Source organism: Chenopodium quinoa, unplaced genomic scaffold (assembly GCF_001683475.1).
Source record: "Chenopodium quinoa cultivar QQ74 unplaced genomic scaffold, ASM168347v1, whole genome shotgun sequence".
Classification (NCBI taxonomy): Eukaryota; Viridiplantae; Streptophyta; class Magnoliopsida; order Caryophyllales; family Amaranthaceae; genus Chenopodium; species Chenopodium quinoa.
Window position 1 is genome coordinate 1,142,122 of NW_018744497.1, and position 19,021 is coordinate 1,161,142.

The 19,021-nt window shown below is 39.4% G+C and overlaps 1 protein-coding gene across 1 annotated transcript; it reads left to right on the forward strand.

The window, feature by feature from the left end:
• The first annotated feature begins 12,470 nt into the window (after window positions 1-12,470).
• On the forward strand, window positions 12,471-14,287 carry LOC110697691 (aldehyde dehydrogenase family 3 member I1, chloroplastic-like). The gene is made up of 3 exons (XM_021875075.1): window positions 12,471-12,787; window positions 13,139-13,358; window positions 13,977-14,287. The coding sequence occupies exons 1-3, from the start codon at window positions 12,732-12,734 to the stop codon at window positions 14,136-14,138; spliced, it is 438 nt and encodes a 145-aa protein (XP_021730767.1). The 5' UTR covers window positions 12,471-12,731; the 3' UTR covers window positions 14,139-14,287.
• The last annotated feature ends 4,734 nt before the right edge of the window (window positions 14,288-19,021 follow it).

Genomic DNA, 19,021 nt, shown 5'->3' on the forward strand with positions numbered 1-19,021 from the left:
GACATGTCGTTTTGTAGATCGTCGAATACAGCCTCATGATGTATCTTTTGATGATGTATTTTACATTGTATTATTTGTGGGTGTTTATACTTGGAGTATGGTGTGAGTAATTTGTATATTCTACCTTGTTGGCTGGTCGTTTCCCTTCTTTTATAGGCCTTTAAGTTGTAGAAATCGGTTGAGGAAGGTAAGGGTGAATTCCTTTATTCTAGGAAGTAGTTTGTTGACTTCATGACTTGGTCTCTTGATGAATATATACTGATTTAGGCTTTATATTCATGTTAAAAACCTCCTTCACTAGTTAAAGGCCAGTAGAAATACTCTCCTTATTTTTAAGAACCACTAGTAACAACCTTGACTTGTTCCGCAGCTTTCTGGCGTCGCACTACAAGACGCGTCTTGTTCGGACTTCAGGTGTCGGGCGTCGTGCGTCATCTTCTGACGTCGTCTGACGCTGTCGCGTCAAAGGTCACTGGAGGTCAGTGGAGGTTGACTAAGGTCATTATAGGTTGACGGAGGTCACTGGGGGCCTTTAGATGTCACTATAGCTGTTGAGTGTCGAGTATTGACGTCCTTCATTAAGATGCGTCGTCACTAAAATGAGCCATTGTCGTCAGTTATTGCTTGGATGTGGAAATTAGTATCCTTGGCATTCTCCATCTAATTCAACCCTGAACACCAAGACTCGTTAAACACGCGACCGTCTTGGTAATACGACAATCCTTCGGACTTCACTTTGCGTCGTGGGAATTACGCCCATAAGAATGTCCTAATATTAAAATAGCAGAGATTACTAATTAGAACAATTTAACCTACTACTTTTCAAATAAATTATTTTTGAATAATTAACCTACTAATTATGACAAATATATGATCGAATTCGAAATTATTGAGTATTTCTTATACATGATTATTAGTAATTCTTTTTATAAGTCTGGTATCTTTGTTTCATTATAATAGCTCCCTCTAATCCTTTTGTCCTTCCCATTTCAAGTTTGTTTTACTTCATTTGGGTACGACGTTTATATGTATTTAAGGCATTGAAAGAAATACAGAGAATAGGGTTCCTAAAAAGAGGAATTAATAGCAATAGACTAGAGCAATAGAGGAACTTTGAAGATATCTTGTTCTTAATCGTTATAGAAGCCATTGATATAATATGTTTTGGGGAATTATTAACAATATCCACGGCTTACAATAGATAATTATAGCTTCATTCAGTTCAATTCTGTTTAGTTTAACTCCATTAACTCCAGTATATATAATTCAATTAAGTTTTATTAAGTCCTAGATAACAAAATAACTGTACCTAAGTCCTTAAATTTCTAGGTTCTTAAATAATAGGCAGGTAATAAGTTGTACGGATTTTTCACCATATACCCCTGAGTTACTTTTTTTTATTCACCAAATACCCAAAAAAAATTTCAAATTCGCCATATACACTTGATTTTCACAAAAATGTTATGAAATGCCTTTAATCACTAACGACAGTCAACTCTGTTAGTCATTAAGGCTAAATTTTCCACATGGTGATAAAAGATTGGCTGCCTTTTAAATTAATTTTTTTTTTAAAATAAATTAATTAAATTTAATTATTTATCAAAAATTTAATTAATTATCAAAAAATTAATTAATTATCAAAAAATTAAAAAAAAACAACCACCAAAGCAAAGACCAGCCAGCCACCACATGTCCTCGAAACCCCCCGCTGCGCACGGATTCCTCCTGAACCCTTGTGCTGGTGCAAACCAGACCCCGACACCCCACTTGATTTGGGATTTTTACTTCGCCAATGGTCCAATGAGAGTGTGAAACGTGTCACCCTAAAAGGAGTCTAAACGGACTCACCTGGATTTGACATGTGGCATACAGATACTCATCAGGGAATGACGACTTTTAGGGTCCTAATTCCCAAGAAAGCCGCAAAGCGGCGCAACCCATCAAATCTAGGTCCAATTGACCTAGGTAAGAGCACTTTTACCAATGACCCTATATATAGGGAGATTTACCCTATTTTGGGACAGGTTCATTTTTTTACAACACAATTAATTCTCTCACATCAGAGAAAACACCTGATCTCGGGATCCGAGATCTACTTTTACTTTCGTACTTTTTACCTTGCTTCGACCGGTTCTAACTTGATCGTCGAAGGCGAAACTCCTACCAACAGGAGATTCCGTTTTTTTGCAAGTACAGCCGGCAGGGAATCCATTCTTGGTGACGTAACTCTCTAGTAGGACACAAAAAACCTCGAAAAATTTGGCGCCGTCTGTGAGGAGAGTACCTCTAAGATTTTTTTCAAGTGATTGTACCACCTCTTAAGGACAAGCGTCTAGAAGCGGAGGTCCATTTAGACCATGATACAGATTCTGATCTAGAGGTCGAAGTATATACGGCCAAATATGGATCCCTGAAAACCAGATGCATCCGTTCCAAGGATAATAAGGAACGGGGCGTTGATCAGGAGGGTCCGAGTAAGTCAACCGGCCAGCCTTAGGCGGCAAAATAGACTGTTCACATCACCCGAGATGAGTTCATGAAATTCATGACGAGTTTCAAAGGAGAGAAAAAGGACCTGATCTCCAAGTGGATGACCGGTCCCAACAAGGGTCAGTTGGCCAAGATGCCCTCTCACTCTGAGAAGGCTAAGTCGGTCAAAGACAAGCAGCCCACTCCGCATCCTAAAACGAAGGAGGGGATTCGGCCTTTGATTGATTGGACAAAGTTTCGCTTCCCTGAGCAGGGAAAGAGAACGGCCATTCGGCATACTCAGCCGGATGGCAGCAAGAAGACTATCTCTAATGCTCGACTTATTATTGAGCAAAGGAGAAACCAGCAACTGTCTGACTCGGCTTCAACGTCGACTTTCCCAGATAGCTTCAAGAATACCTTGATGAGGTATTCTCAATCTGCACAGGAAAGCCTGTCAGGCGGCCCGTCCGTCCATATAAGTCCTCAGATGATAGGGTCAGTCCCGTATGTGCCCGAGTAGCCATGAAGGCTGTTTTCCCAGCCTTACCTGCAGCCTGCCCTCTTCGGGGGTCAGGAGGCATATTACGTCTAGCCACTAGACTAGCATCTCCGTTTGCTAAAACTTATGATGGTACACACAACCCAAAAAACCACTTGTTTGCATACACCCACCACATGTACTTGCAGGGGTTGGATGATGCCGCATGGTGTAGGTGTTTCCCAGCCACGTTAAAGGGCATTGCCCAGCAGTGGTTTGGTAATTTTTTGGCTGGGTGCATTAACAATTTTAAGACGCTTGCGTTCTTGTTTGCCTCAAACTTCTCCATGAACATACCTGCCAAAAAGACAAGCCTTGACTTGGGCGTGGTACAATAAGGAGACAGGGAAGGGCTTTATTCATACGTTAGGCGGTTCAATCTGGTGAGAATCTAGATCCAAGGATTGTCTGTCGATGTTGCTTACACAAACTTCTTCAAGGGTTTGAAAAATAGGTCGACTTTCAAGTTCGACCTCATCCGGAAGAGAGTTTCAACTCTTCAAGAGGCGCTGATGGAGGCGGAAGCCTATATACAGGCGACCGAGCTCTGCTCCACCATCAAGCAGTTGGACTCATAGAAGTCTGATAAACAAAAAGGGAGCCGACAAGAACAGCTGGCTCAGAAAGCAGAAGGGAGCAAGAAGAGAAAAGAGATCTGGGCAGCTGACGGTTCTAATCACCCGCCCCAGAAGAAAAAGAAAGAGTTTAAATCGTACGTCCCAAGGTACGAGTTTAATAAGGACTGCTACTCCACCCTCATGGAGATCAAAGATCGGGTGACTATTGAGAAGCCCGCAGCCATGAAGGGTTCCGCCAAAAATCAGAACTAAGACAAGTACTGCCATTTCCATGAGAATATTGGCCATGACACCAATGACTGCTATAGCCTTAAGCGGTTATTGGACAGATTGGCTGATAAGGGGGTGTTGAAGTCTTCCATCCTCAAGTCTAAGGTGACCCTAAAGACGGACCTTAGACAGCCGTAAAAAAGCTAGCAAAGCCTACTAGTAGTTCGAACACATATAAAGAGCCGATCTACACCATAGCACGCGGCTTTGCTGGTGTGGGCCCAACTATCAGAGGCACCATGGACCAAGTCAGGCGGCTGGATGTCAGCTTGGTCGATAAGGGCTAGGTGTTTACCGACACTTTTCCTGAGGTCATCATCTTTGAGAAGGATCGGGGCGAAGTCCGCCGGCCGCATGATGACCCCATTGTCATTGAATGCAAGGTGGCCAACCAAAGAGTTGGTCGTATCATTATTGATACCGGTAGCTCATTTAACATCATCAGTTGGAAGTGTCTATCCAAGCTGAAGTACAAGCTAGGCATCATGCACAAAGTTACTCACCCCTTGGTTGGTTTTGGGGGTGGAGTTGTGCACCCAGTCGGCCGAATTGATTTACCCATCCGGCTGGGATAGAAGGAAGAGGGGCGCCATATGGTCGTCCAGTTCTTGGTCGTAGAAGAGCTAACCGCCTATAATCTCATTTTGGGCCGTCATTATCCCATCCCTCATGCTGATGAAGTTTGAAAGAGATGACAGTTTTGTTGGCTCCTTGAATGGAGACCAGAAGATGGCCCGTGAGTGTTATCTCTTAGACATCAAGCCCACGGCGGCAACAGTCGACCATGGTAAAGAGTCGATAGATCTTGACGATGTCAAGGAACCAGGGCCTGGCCCACCAGCAGTCGGCAAGTAAAGAAAGGCCAACCAGCTGGTCACTGTAGAAAAAGAGAAGCAATAGCAATCACTGACCGGGGAACGGTCAGATGAACTCCATCCCCAGCCAGCTGGTGAACACATTGATATCGCTCTGGATGACACACGTCCAGAGCGTACTGTTAAGGTGGGGACGGTTGCCTTTGCAAAGTTGGGGGCAGACTTGCACAATCTGCTAAAGGAATTCAAGGACATCTTTGCCTTTGAAGTGGAAGAGATGCCAGGCATCGGCCCTGATCTTGCTGTCAACAAACTCGCAGTGGATCCAAAGAAGAAGTCTGTTAGGCAAAATAAAAGAAATCACGGCGAGGAGAGAAGTTAGGCGGCAGCCGCCGAAGTAAAGAAGTTGTTAGACGCCCGGTTCATTCGGTAATGTCACTTCCCAAATTGGGTCGCGAATGTTGTTCTTGTGTAAAAGCCAAATGGTACTTGGCGCGTGTGTGTTGATTACACAAATCTAAATAGGGCATGCCCAAAGGATAGTTATCCGCTTCTAAAGATCGACATTCTGGTCGACTTTACATCCGAACATGCTTTGATGAGTTTTATGGACGCCTATTCTGGCCGACTCTACGACGGTATATTCTAGTTGCTGTTGACTACTTCACCAAGTGGGTGGAGGCAGAGGCGGTCAAAGGCATCAAGACAAAGGATTTCATCTCCTTCATCTGGAAGAACATCATCACCCGACTTGGGGTACCTATATCTATGGTCTTTGACAATGGCCCTCAATTTTATCTCTCACTGCTTTGCATCAGTCGACCAACCCCAAGCAAACGACCAGGTTGAAGTCTTCAACAAGCTAATCTCAGACGGTAAAATAGAGAAAATTGAAAGGGCTGGCGGTTGATGGGTAGAATAGTTAACTCATGTCCTATGGGCCATCAGAACAACAACAAAAGAGGCAACCGACAAAACCCCATTCCTCATGGTATATGGTGCTGCAGCCGCCTTACCAATCGAACATTATGAGCCGTCTCTTCGAGTCATGATGTATGATGAAGAGGCAAACTGGGAGGCCATGCGGCTATCATTAGACTCACTTCCAGAATGCAGGCGCAATGTCCCCTTGCGTCATGAGATTTACCGTTTGAGAATGAGAAGAGCCTACAACAAAAGAGTACATAACGACCCTTGAAATTAAGGACTTTGTGTTACGGAAAATGGAGGCAACCGGTAGGGCCAATGAGAAAAGCAAGTTGACGCCCAATTGGGAAGGTCCCTACGGATCTATGAAGAAGTAAAAGGCGGCACCTAACGCCTGGAAACTCCAGAAGGCAGGAAGCTAGACAGAACATGGAATGTAGACAACTTAAAAAAGTACTACTTTTGAGACTTGTAAGTTTTTTATAAATGAAAAGCCTATTGATGAACAATTGCTTTTTATTTTCAAATTTGATTATTTTTGCTATATTAGATGTGTCTCCCAATGGGAACACCGCCTTTGCAATGTGCAGGCGGTGAAATCTAAACTAACCGTTTGCTCCTACAAGAGTACGACATCCAAAGACGCCCATCTGGGTGATTCGTCGCAGAGAGCATCTCCCATTTGGGTGGCACATTGCTCTATAAACTAAAAAACAAACGGCCCAATCGACTGTCTGGATAAAGACAAGCTCGTAGCTGTTTGACTTGAATAATCTAATATGAGACCGAGATAGCTAAAGTTTACCACCCATTCTAACAACCGGTAGCCGGCTATTATTTCATTTAGATAAAAGAACTCATTTTGGTGCTGACTCCATAAAGACACCTGTTATTGCTCAGGGGCAATACAGGCAGCCAAATTTAAAAATATAAGCTAAGTCCAAAACTTAACAACTAAACATTGCTCGTTCAAAGCGACTTAATACGGCCCATGGTCGTTTGCTACTAAACGTTTATCCGTCTGCTCGGACAAGAGCAAGACATCCGGCGACGCCCATCCAGGTGAATTTGTCGTAGAGAGCATCTCCCATTTGGGTGGTACATTGCTCTATAAACTCAAAAAACAAACGGCCCAATTAATCAACCCAATAAGGGCTGACTTATAGCCGTTTGACCTGAATAATCTAAAAACGGAACCTATACGGCCTAAAAAAAACTGTGTGCCCTACGCAAATACACGCGGTGTCCTGCCATTATTCCACCTTAGATTAAAATCAACAACGCTGCCAGCCGCCTGTTGTTGCTCAAGGGCAATACAGATGGTTCAAAAGCAGATTCCCCTATTGGATAGTCCGCCTGCCCAATTGAGGTAGATCTGATTCAAATAGAAATTGAATGCTAAGTCCAGAACTTAGCATCTTAAGTCATTCGGCAAATGTCGATTGGATACGGTTATTGACCGCCTCGCTAAAATATTCGACTGCTCGATGGACGAATGTCTGCTTGGTTTAGGGCAATCACCATAGTGATTTATTGGCTTGGAAATTAGTCATACTCCTTCATGTACAAAAAATTTCTAAGTCAATCAACCTACTTTTGAAACCAAGCACACATCTGTCCAGGGGCAAAAACATTTGGTATATCGCATGTATAAGATAAAAAGGCTACACACTTAGAAAAATTTATGCATAATAAAAATGCAAGGACAAAAATTTTTATGTAGGAAAATCGACCTAATGGCCGGCTGTTCATATTAAAACCCGACCCTTTGATCGGTCAAAAGAAAGTGTTAATCGATTTTACAATCGGTGAAGAAAAGAAAAATTGTAAATCAAACTCGACTCCCCAGTCGGTAAAGATACATACATACTCGGCACGCAGGCTGGAAAAGTAATTGTCAGGCCATTCGGCCAAAGAAAGACTTACACTTGATCATCTTGAGGGGAGGACTCTTCTACATTCCCATCCGGCTTTTAACCAGCATCAGTCAGATGATCCCCATCATGCTCGAGGTCCTCATTCTCAGCCATATCTTTATCACCATCAGCCTCGCCCTTTTTCTCCGCCTGCAGTCGCTCCTCGTCAAGCTCGTCAGTGGCTGCTCAAAACGATACTCTCAGACGGATTAGTCGTCGTTAGGATGTGAAGCCTTCCAAGCCATTCTCATCCAGATGGCGTAGTCGGCCTCATTCTCCTCGACCAGCTGCTTCTTTTCTTCCTCGGCCCTGGCTTGGTACTTCTTCCTCAGCTATTGGTTGGCGAGTTTCCTTTTCAGACTCTCGTTCTAGCGGTGGAGACTATCTGTATCCCTATTGACATCCCCAAGTTTCTCAAGCTCGGCCTTGGATGACTTCATTTTTCCCTCAAGCTCAGATACCCTCTTCTGGGTTGCCTTTAGCTTCTGCTTGACCTACAAGTTGGCCTTCGCCTAAGAATGCAGGATATCATAGGTCACTGCTTCATTTTTACATATGTCATACATGGCTCGGTTTAGAACAGAGGCGGGCCTTTCTTTGTCACTCTTTACCTCTTTTTATTTGTCTAAGAACGGCTTCTTGAGCCCATTCACCCGCAGCATGTCCTGTATCCGGCAAAGAAAATCATCAATAAACAGACGACACAAGAGGAGTTAAATTTTTCTAACTTAATAACAGGTCACCTCAGCTAGCAGGGACAAAATGGCATCAATGTTGAGGGTGACAACCCCCCTCACGGAATCCTTCTCCTCAGTAGAGACGTCCTTCAGCATGTTCTTAGTGAACTATTGTATATCTGGCCTTTGGGTAGCATCTGTACATTTAACACTTGGTGAGAAGTTGACATAAGCTTGGCCTATGGACCGGGTGTCTTCAAAGCTGCTGGGCGACTACTGATAAGACTTTACCCTACTAGGGTAAGGTAATGGATTGAAGACACTAATACCTGGGAGCTCAACTCCAAGTCTTGAGGACGCTTGTCTTTGCGTCCGCCTGAGGCATGTCCACCTGTTTCTGTTGAACCGACAACAACAGTGAATGGCTTGCCACTCTTCGACGTCTGAGGGACGTCCGGTTTTTTAAGTGCTTCTAGAGAAGCAAGCGACTTGCCGCCAATAGAGGGATGAGAATCATCTCCAGACTTGGTAGTAGATAGATTTTTCTACGCCATAGATTTCCTCGATTTGGAGGGCGTCCGATCCTCTTCAGCAAATGGACGCTTTAGTGGCTTATCGCCAAAATTGCGGGAAATAGGCGGCCTTGTTGATCCTTCCTGAAAATTAAAGAATATTGTTAGTGCAAGGCAAAATAGTCCGCCTGTCTACAGGAGTTGAAGTTTCTTAAAAACTTAAATGCTCTGCCTGATATTTCTTAAAGATCTAGCTTTTTTGCCGGATCATCTAGCGGTAGGCGGCGACTGAGCTACCAGATTTTTTGGTAGTAGAGAGCTACTTCATTGCTTCTTTTGCAAAAAGGCCGAATGTCAGTTATTAAAAAAATAATAAAAAAATAAAAAAAATAAAAAAATTTAATTAAGTAGACAATTTGCTAAACATACACATCCGGTCAGCTACTTCTGGATTTTTCTGCACTAAGGCCGCAGGTGACATGATAAGTGTCGTCCCTCAGCCACTCAAATCTAGGGATGTAACGATTGGGAACTATCTCCCTTTCGTTCCCTCCCTCAACGACTCTAGTGGTGACCTTAAACAGCCCAGATGTCAGTATTTGGTCCCAACCTTCCTCGGGTATAGGCGGGAGGACAACTTTCTAGCCCAAGATGTATGAGTTTTGGTTCCAGAAGTTGTACTTCTGGGTCCTTCAGGTGTCTGGTGGGGCGATAATGTAAAATCTATTTCGCCAGTCCTTCCACTTTGATTCCTTGCCCAAGGTCATCATAAACCCCTTGTTGCTAGTCAGGGTGTACCATCCGGAGCCGGCTGCCTTAGGAGCCTTGCTCAGATAATGCATTGAAGCAAAGGCCTCGAAGCTCGGCTCTACCCCTTGCATATTACAGGCGGTGACATACCCAAGTATGTTCACCCATGAATTGGGGGCAAGCTGCCAAACCCCCAGGCGGTACCCATCCAAGATTCTCTCTACATTCGGATCTAGGGGGAACCTTAAGCCCGACTGTATAGCTGCCTCGTACCATCCGAAGCATTTATCTCCATAGCTTTGTTGAAACGGCCAGACGACCGTATCATCCAAGTCGGGAACATGGATTTTATATCCGGCCCCATAACATGGGCCGCCCAAAAGTCATTTAGCTTCTTGAGCATGTTTCTCTGAGTTTCAGTAGAGACATGGGTGAAGTAGGGGGTGAACTCTTCTTGAGTAGAAGAAGAAGCCTCCCCTTGCCCTCTTCCAAGAGAGGCGTACTCCTCCTTAGAGTCAAAGGCAGACTCAGAAATTTATAGCTCTTCATGGGCCACAGGCGGCTCAGTTTTACCATTTAAACCGCCTAAAACAACATTCGATTAGGATGACCCTTGTTTAGAGCCGGATGCACTATTGTTAGACCCATCATCTGACTCCTTCAGAATGGAGTCATCCGGCGTGCTTGGAGTGCCGGATGGGTGATAAAAAACCTCACTTCTTAGCACCCTAATAGTGTCGTCTTCTTCAACACCATCTATGGGGCCCTGGGCCATCCTTTTAGTTCTGACTATAGTGTCCTGCACAGACACAGAAGCAGTCGAATTTGGGGATGTTTGTAGAAGGGAGTCCAAGTGGGGGTAGGCGACACTCCTAGTCCTAGATTTAACTGTCCCTAGTGACCGGCTGACAGCTATCCTAGGTCGTGCCGTGTGTGTTTGTGAAACCATTTAGAAAACAAGAAATAACAAACATAGACGAAAAAATAAAGAACAAGAAGGAGATAGAACAGACGGTTACCTTGTATTCAAGGTACTATTGAAACTTCTTGGGTCGGCTGTGATGCAGGCAGATCGAACTCAAGCGACAATAAGCAAATTCTCTCAAAAGTCAAAGATTCTCTCTCGAAGAATTTTCGTGAATATGCGAAAATGAGGGGGGTGAAATCTATTTATAGAGGGGTAAAAGTTTCATGGGAAATTCTGGAATTTACTCCAGAAGGTAAATAGTAAAAAAAACACTATTCACCCATGCATGCGTGACACTTGTCATAGGCGTAACATGGCGTGCCACGTCATCCCTTTGAGGGGCTAATGATTTGGGGATTTTTACCCCGCCACGTGGTCCAATGAGAGTATGACACGTGTCACCCTAGGACTAACCTTGATTTGACACGTGGCATACATATACTCATCAGGAAATGACGACTTTTAGGGCCCAATTCCCAAGAAGGCCGCAAAGCGGCGCAACCCACCAAATCTAGGTCAGAATAACCTATGTAAGGGAACATTTACCAATGACCCTATAAATAGGGAGATTTACCCTATTTTGGGACAGGTTCATTTTATTACAACACAATTAATTCTCTCACATCAGAGAAAACACCCGATCTCGGAATCCGAGAAGATCTACTTTTACTTTCCGTGCTTTTTACCTTAGTTCGACCGGTTTTAACTTGATCGTCGGAGGCGAAACTCCTACCAACAGGAGCTTCCATTGTTTTGCAGGTACAACCAACAGGGAATCTAGTCTTGGTGACGTAACTCTCCCATAAGATACAATAAACCCCGAAATACCACCTGTCGGCGGCCCCAGGCCCGACAATCCCTGAACCACCTTCTCCCCAATTGAAAAAATTCCTTTATCTCTCCCTCGAAAAACCCGCCGCTCCCCAACGCCGACGTCCAAACCCCCTCCCCACGCCGACGAACCCAAATCACCTGGTTTTTGGCTTAGGCGGTTTGGAATCGGGGTTGGTTGCCTGATTTTTGGCTTAGGTGGTTTGGAATCGGGGGTGATTGTCTGATTTTTGGGGGTGGTTCGGGGATAGGGTAGCCGGGGTGGATGAAGGACAGCTGTCGACGACTGGAGGGCGCAGACCGGTCGCCGGCGATGGCTTGCAGCGTGGTAGTAGAAAGGGGTGGTTGGGCGGTTTTTCTTTTTTTAAGTTTTTTTTTATTTTTTCAAAAAAATGTTTAATTCACTAATTTGATAAACAACCAATAAAATGCAGCCACGTGGCATAATTAATGTTAATGACTAACGGAGTTAACCGTCGTTAGTCATTAAGGGCATTTGGTGAAATTTTTGTAAAACTCGTGAGTATATAGTGAATTTGAAAATTTTATGAGTATTTGGTGAATAAAAAAAATAATTCAGGGGTATATGATGAAAAATTCGTAAGTTGTACTATTTGTAGGCGAAAAAGTTATCTGCCTTTAAAATTGTAGGGTTCATAATTTTAGAACCATTCAAATATACTTTTTGCCCCTAAACTATCACTCTGTTAATAAAGATTTTATCAAGTAAAAAGTTAGAGTTGCTTCGACTTTATCTTCTTATTATATTGACAAAGATTCAAAACACATAAAGATTTTGTGATTGTGGTATTGTATGTACACTACCCCTGTATAATCTTACAACGGTTTTTTCTCAAATTGTAGTATGGTATAATGGATTATGTAAAAACAAGTCTAAAGCTGAAAACTAAAAAGAGATAATTTAGTTCATTGAATTTTAATCAACGGATGAGATTATATCCTCTATTATTTACTCTATTTTTCGGATAACAAACTACTCCCTCCGTCCCTTATTTTTTGCCCCATTACAATTTTATGGGTCAAACTTATAAAACTTTGACCATAAATTCTCGATAATCTATAAGTGATAATATATTTATGTGGAGTCTTGTTAGAATCATCTCGTTGTATATTTTATTAATATCAAACTTTTATAATTTTTATGCGTATAGAAATTAAGATATATAAGTTTGAAAAGTCAAATGGTAGATAACCCCTCATCATCTACTTTCTCTCTCCTAAAAAATAACCCAAACTTCCCTGTAATCTCTCTCTCCTAAAATCACCAGATTTTCTCTCCAAACACCACCATAATTGCTCTAAGTCGAACACAATTTCAACAAATTTCTTGCGATTTTCGCCTAAATTTTGCTAACATTGTTCATAAACTTGCAAAAATCAAGGCAAATCGAACAATTGAAGTTGGCATTTCATCAATGAAACCCTAGATTTTTGCAACAAATCGAAGTGAAATCCGAATGAAACGAAGCGATGAGCAATCGAATCTTACTGAACTTGGTTACGAAATGGAAAGGTAAGTACTAATTTGATCATTTCACAAATATATCAGGTACTTTTTTTTTTTGCTATGTTCGTTTGATATTTGCCATTTTGAGTAATTTCTTGAGTTTTTTGTTTCCGATTTGTGTAATTTTTAGAGTACTTTGCTTCTGTTTTTTGTTTAATTTTGTAATTTTTGGCAAATTTTATCTGATTGCTTGTCATTATCAATCCAATTATGCCATCAGCTACATCAAAATAGCTGAAGTTTATACGAATTCGAGGCACTACAAACAACTCGTTCCTTTCCCTTCTTTTCTAAGAAATACAGTAATCACGCTTTTTTTTTAATTATTATTTTAAATTTCTGTTTCTTCGAGCTGAGGTTGATAATGGAGGTTCCGACGACGTTCGGCGGCGAAGATGCGGCGGAGATGGTGACAGAGCTCTGGCGGAATTTTGTGAGCGGTAAAACTCGGAGTTACGATTGGAGAGTTACTCAGTTGAAGAGTATTGTCAAAAATGTTAAAGAACGTGAGACTGAGATTGTTGATGCTCTTCGTTCTTACATTAATAAACCTGAATTTGAGTCCGTTTTATTTGAGGTATCTTATTTTTTTAATTTCATAATGATTTTGTTTTGGTTTGATTTTTTGTTTTTTTAATAATTTGCATGATCTTAATAAACATTGTTGGTATTTGGTATTGTTGTCAGTGAGCATCAATTGTAGCTGTAGTTTAGCTTGATTTATGTTTGATTTTAGCTTGATTTGAGTAAAATTGGATAGTATTATTAATTAGTGATATTAGGGCATCAAAAATTCCTCAAAATCATTATATTGCATAGAGTATAGGAGGAGGAGAGAGATTAACACGCCTAGGTTTGGTAAATTATGTACTGTTAAAACATAGCTATTATGATGTCCTGTTGCTTTAAGCAGTAATGAATAGACAAACTGAGCCTATTATTATTTCTGTGTTGGTTGACTAATTTTACCACACTAATGAGATTAGTTGCTAGGTATTGCATTACTAATTATATGAGGAAACTAAGAACAACTATTGTGTCGAAGTCTAATGTTGTCATAGTACTCATTTAAAGTTTTATTCAATGATGCTTGTTATATAATTGATGCTCAAACTACAAAATTGATCAGCTGGATCATTGCTAGACGGCAAAATAAATTGGTATAGTTGTGTAAAATAGTTATTGTTTTACGCAGGACATCAAAATAGGAAGGTGGAATATGGAGGATGCAGAAGCCACGACAGCAAGGTATGGAATCCAAGTGGCTCGTAGATTGGGTGTTGCTTGTCTATGGTTGGAGGTTACCATCAAAATTAATATAGTTATCTTATCTTTTTATATAGTGACCTTTATGTAAATGTGGTCAAAATTAATATAGTTACCCTACTTTTGTATATAGTGACCTTAATATATGTTGTAAAAATTGATACAATTACCTTATTTTTGTATATAATGACCTTTGTGTAAATGTCGTCAAAATTAATATAGTTACGTTATTTTTATATATAGTGACTTTATGTAAATGTCGTAAATTTAGATAAAGTTACCTTATTTTATCATGTAGTGACCTTTAAAACGGTTGAATTGATTATATGTAAGGTTGGAATGATCTTAGGGCTTTTAAACCGTCTGATCTTTTGTGCTAATAATGAATGGTTGAGATTTGTTGTTTTTAGCATAAGCCTTGTTTTCAGCAGAACCACCTCGTATATATATATATATATATATATATATATATATATATATATATATATAATGGTAAGAAAAACGTAAATATTAGAAAACCATTAGGGGAATTTCTAATGCGAAAACGCAAATATATACTTGTTTATTGTATATTCAATCATTTCAATCGTACATGTGTATTGTAAATTTGTCATGAAATTCCCTCTTGAAATGTTTCTATATATTAATCAAGTAGATAAACTCTTTTGGCTCTAACCATGTTACTAAGGCACTGAAATAAGAAGAAGAAAGTGCAATGTTATTGTAATTATGAAAAAATTTCCATCAGTTCATTTCATTTCATCAATCAACAGGTTATACAATTATACACTAGTATCACTATATAATTCCCATAACTCTAATAAAGACAAAGTCGAGATTTTTTTCATACAAACCACGACCCCCCTCATCAATTTATGTATAATTGTATATGACAACATACTGAAGTGTAAGTAATTCTGTTACTGATCAACTAAGAAGATGATGTTATGCTGTTGGCTGTTATACTTTAGCAATGATTTCCCATAATCAATTACCATAATAATGAAGTTTCATTTATATGTGTAGACCTCGTGTCTATTTTCACATGTTTTGTGCTTGATAGAGAAGTTTGAAAAACGTGAAATACGACCAATTATTGATTGTTGGTACAGTGGTCATTGGGGCTACACTTGGTAGGGCTGGGCATAATAGGTCAATAGGTTAACCGTTATGTCGATTACTCAAAAATACGAATCGTAATCATACCGTTTAGGAACGGTTAACCACTATCCGTTAATAAATTTAAATCAACATTGTATTTTAATACAAACTAAAAAAAAACAATAAAATTTATGTTCCAATTAAGAGTATGTACAAACTGATAAAACAAACACATTACAAAGTTTTAATTACTAAGTTTTTTTAAAAGCATAACAAGATATACAATCTAATGATATTACACATATTAAATTGTCATCTTCAAATTGAGACCATGGCATATTGGCAGACAAACAATCTAGAAGATCAAATTGCATCAATATATATTTTCCCTAAAAAAATTAAATAAAAAAATATTTATTTATTTTAACGGTTAACCATCCATTAACGGTTTGCTTAAAATTGTAACCGTAACTGTAACCGTTAACCGCTATATTTAACGGTTCGGTTAATCGTAATCTTTTAATTTAAACGGTTAGGTAAATTAACCGTTTAAACGAGCCAGTTATACCGGTTAATGGTTACGGTTTTTTTGTCCACCCTAACACTTGGTAGGAAGGACCGTGTGATCGATCCCTCACAACAACAATTGGGATTGGACTGAAACCTAACCATTCAAAATTGAGCCTTGAATTTAAATTAGCCCAAAAAATAAACCTGATAGAAGCGCAAAAAAAAACATGAAATATGATCTTTATTTCACCAAGCCACTGGGTGAACTTGCCCTGTTGGGCGCACAAAAATCAGTTTTTTTTATGCAGTTAGTTTATTGTGGTCAAGATGTTCTTCACAATTAGTTTATTTTTGCAGTTTATTGTGGTCAAAATGTTCCTCACACTAGTAGAAAAATATAAAAGAGCATCGGTTCAAAATCCCCCTGTAGCATCGGTTTTAAACCGGTCTAGATTTGAGGGATGCCAAATAATAGAAACATTAGCACCAGTGACAATTCTAAGCTTTAGCATCGGTTAACCAGTACGAATTAATTTTTTTGGCACCGAATAACCAGTGCTAAAAAACAATTGCCGCTCTTTTTTTCTTTTGGTGTTAATTACAATTGGCATCGGTTAACCGGTGCCATTAAACTATATTTTTTTTTGGCAATAATAATAATATTAAAACTAATAATAATAATAAAAAAACTTGTACATCCTACATTAATTCTATCATTATTATAATATATTATAATAACAATAATAATTATAATTATAATTATTATTATTATTTTTAATATTATAATAATAATAATAATAATAATAATAATAATAATAATAATTTCTAAATTGAAATAATGGCAACAATACATAGATATTAATAATCCCAAATGCAATACAATGAAGTGTCATATTTATAATTCCTCCAAAAAAAAGAAGTGTCATATTTACAAACAATACTAATTAGTAATGTAGTTAAAAAGTTAACAAAATCTAAATTCAAATAGAAATGACATTTACAAATTAAAGGTGATGAAAGACGCCTACATGTCTCGAACTTCATTAAGTTCCTTACTTGTCAACGAACCTTCCCTTTGTACCTTGCAAAACTTGGAATAAACCAAAATTATGTTAGAATTAATTACTTAGGTTATGCATGGATAAATACATTTTTAAAAAATTAAATACCAAAATTGATTTATTAAAAGTGCCTCAAATATATAGAATGTTTCTATTATTTGTAAGCATAAACAAGCAAGTACTAGTCAAACTCATGTATTTACAAGTTCACTTAGGTAAAAAATTAATTACTTAGGCCTATATGACTTCTACTTTGCCTATGTTCTACATTTCTTATCAAATGAACTCATTCTTTCTCATAACATGTCAATATTACTTAGTTTTAGGCGGCTAAGTCTTGAAATCACATGAATATAACAATTTAAGGGTTTTAAGACGCATTTCCATCAAAATTGGCCCAAATAAGGCCTATATGACTTTTACTTTGCCTATTTTCTACATTTCTTATCAAATGTACTCATTCTTTCTTATAACATGTCAATATTACTTAGTTTTAGGCGTCTAAGGCTTGAAATCACATGAAAAGAGCAATTCACTAAGTTTTAGGACGCATTTTCATCCAAAATGGCCTAAATAAGGCCTATTTGACTTCTACTTGGCCTATTTTCTACATTTCTTATCAAATGAACTCAGTCTTTCTCATAACATGTCAATATTACTTAGTTTTAGGTGACTATGGCTTGAAATCATATGAAAAGAGCAATTTACTAGGTTTTAGGACCCATTTTCATCCTAAATGGCCCAAATAAGGCCTATATGACTTCTACTTTGCCTATTTTCTACATTTCTTATCAAATAAACTCATTCTTTCTCATAACATGTCAATATTACTTAGTTTTCGGAGGCTAAGGATTGAAATCACATGAAAAGAGCAATTTAACTAAGTCAATGGCTTACCTCATTAAGCTTTAATGTGTCCGTACAACGACTCTTTTTGTCAAACATGAATCTCATCACGTATATGCTACAATTGACAAGGGTTAAATCGGTCGCTACAATCTAACTCTCAATCAAACAATAATTATACGAACACCCTATAACCAAGTACAGTGGAAAATAAAGGTTCGGTCCACGAGGAACGAGAGTAATTGCAAATCAATCTTAAACCTAAGCTAGTTCGAAATCAATGGAAAATGGTGTTCTAAAATACTACTAATAAGATGGAATAAATCAATAACCTAAGACACTAGGGAGAACGGGAATCCGCCTAACCATTGGTAACTAAGCAACAAGGAATCACAGAGACAAACAGGATATGCAAAGACTATATGTCTGATCAATATCGTGCGATAGGAAGACAACGGGCAATACCAAGCTTGGATTTCTCATGCACTTAACATTACTCGATACATAATCAAACCACAGTCAATAATGAAATACTCAATTCACAATCTCTTGTTCAAACCAAGAATAACATGCAATCAAATTCAAGATTCTAGGTTAGCTACTCCTATTATAGTGAATTAACATGCAATCGCATATAATCAATTTAATCACAATCCGTTTATCAAAATCAAACCTTAATTACGTAGATTACCTAGGCCGGGTTTCATCCCGAAACCCTAGCTAGGAAACTACTCACACTTATTCATAATCACAGCAATAATAGATTCCATAAACATCATAGATCTAAACATAAATTCTGATTAAGGAATAATAAAGCTAGATTAATAAACAAGAATGAATAATACCAATTGTATTGATGCGAATCAATGGAAAAGTTTAGAACTTTGATATCCATCGGCAATGGATAATACAAAGAATCTTCACAAATCTTGCTTCAAATCAATCCAAGAAAACTAAAATCACTAGAATAATCTTTAAGAAAACTAATGAATCTCTAATACTAAGAACGTTCTCCAATAGCTCTCTACCAAGACTCTCAAAAACTATCTCTAAAACTGTCTAAAAACGCCCCTTAAAGTCAGGCCTTATATACGCCTTCTAATTCGGAGAAGTCAAGTGCGCGGTTAACCCTGGATCATCACGGCCGTGCTACATATGGCACGGCCGTGTTAGCTTGTCAGTAGCTAAACCGGATTTCTTCTTCAATTTGGCACGGTCGTGCTATATATGGCACGACCGTGCTAAAAATGACATGGTCGTGCTGAATATGCTGAAGCTGATACGGGCACGGGCAACATCTTGCACGGCCGTGCTAATGGCCTGCACGGCCGTGCTGGTGCGTGGATACTGACACAGCCGTGCTATTGGCTTTCACGGCCGTGCTGCCTTGCCTGGGGCTGCTTGCTCATAGGCCAGCACGGGTGTGCCTATGGTAACACGGCCGTGCTGCCTGTGC

Bases quoted from the DNA above. Each gene is read 5' to 3' on its own strand.
- LOC110697691 (XM_021875075.1), top strand. From the start codon at position 12,732: ATGAAACGAAGCGATGAGCAATCGAATCTTACTGAACTTGGTTACGAA. The intron at 12,788-13,138 runs GTAAGTACTAAT...CTTCGAGCTGAG, and splicing joins CTTGGTTACGAAATGGAAAG to GTTGATAATGGAGGTTCCGA. The intron at 13,359-13,976 runs GTATCTTATTTT...TGTTTTACGCAG, and splicing joins TTGAGTCCGTTTTATTTGAG to GACATCAAAATAGGAAGGTG.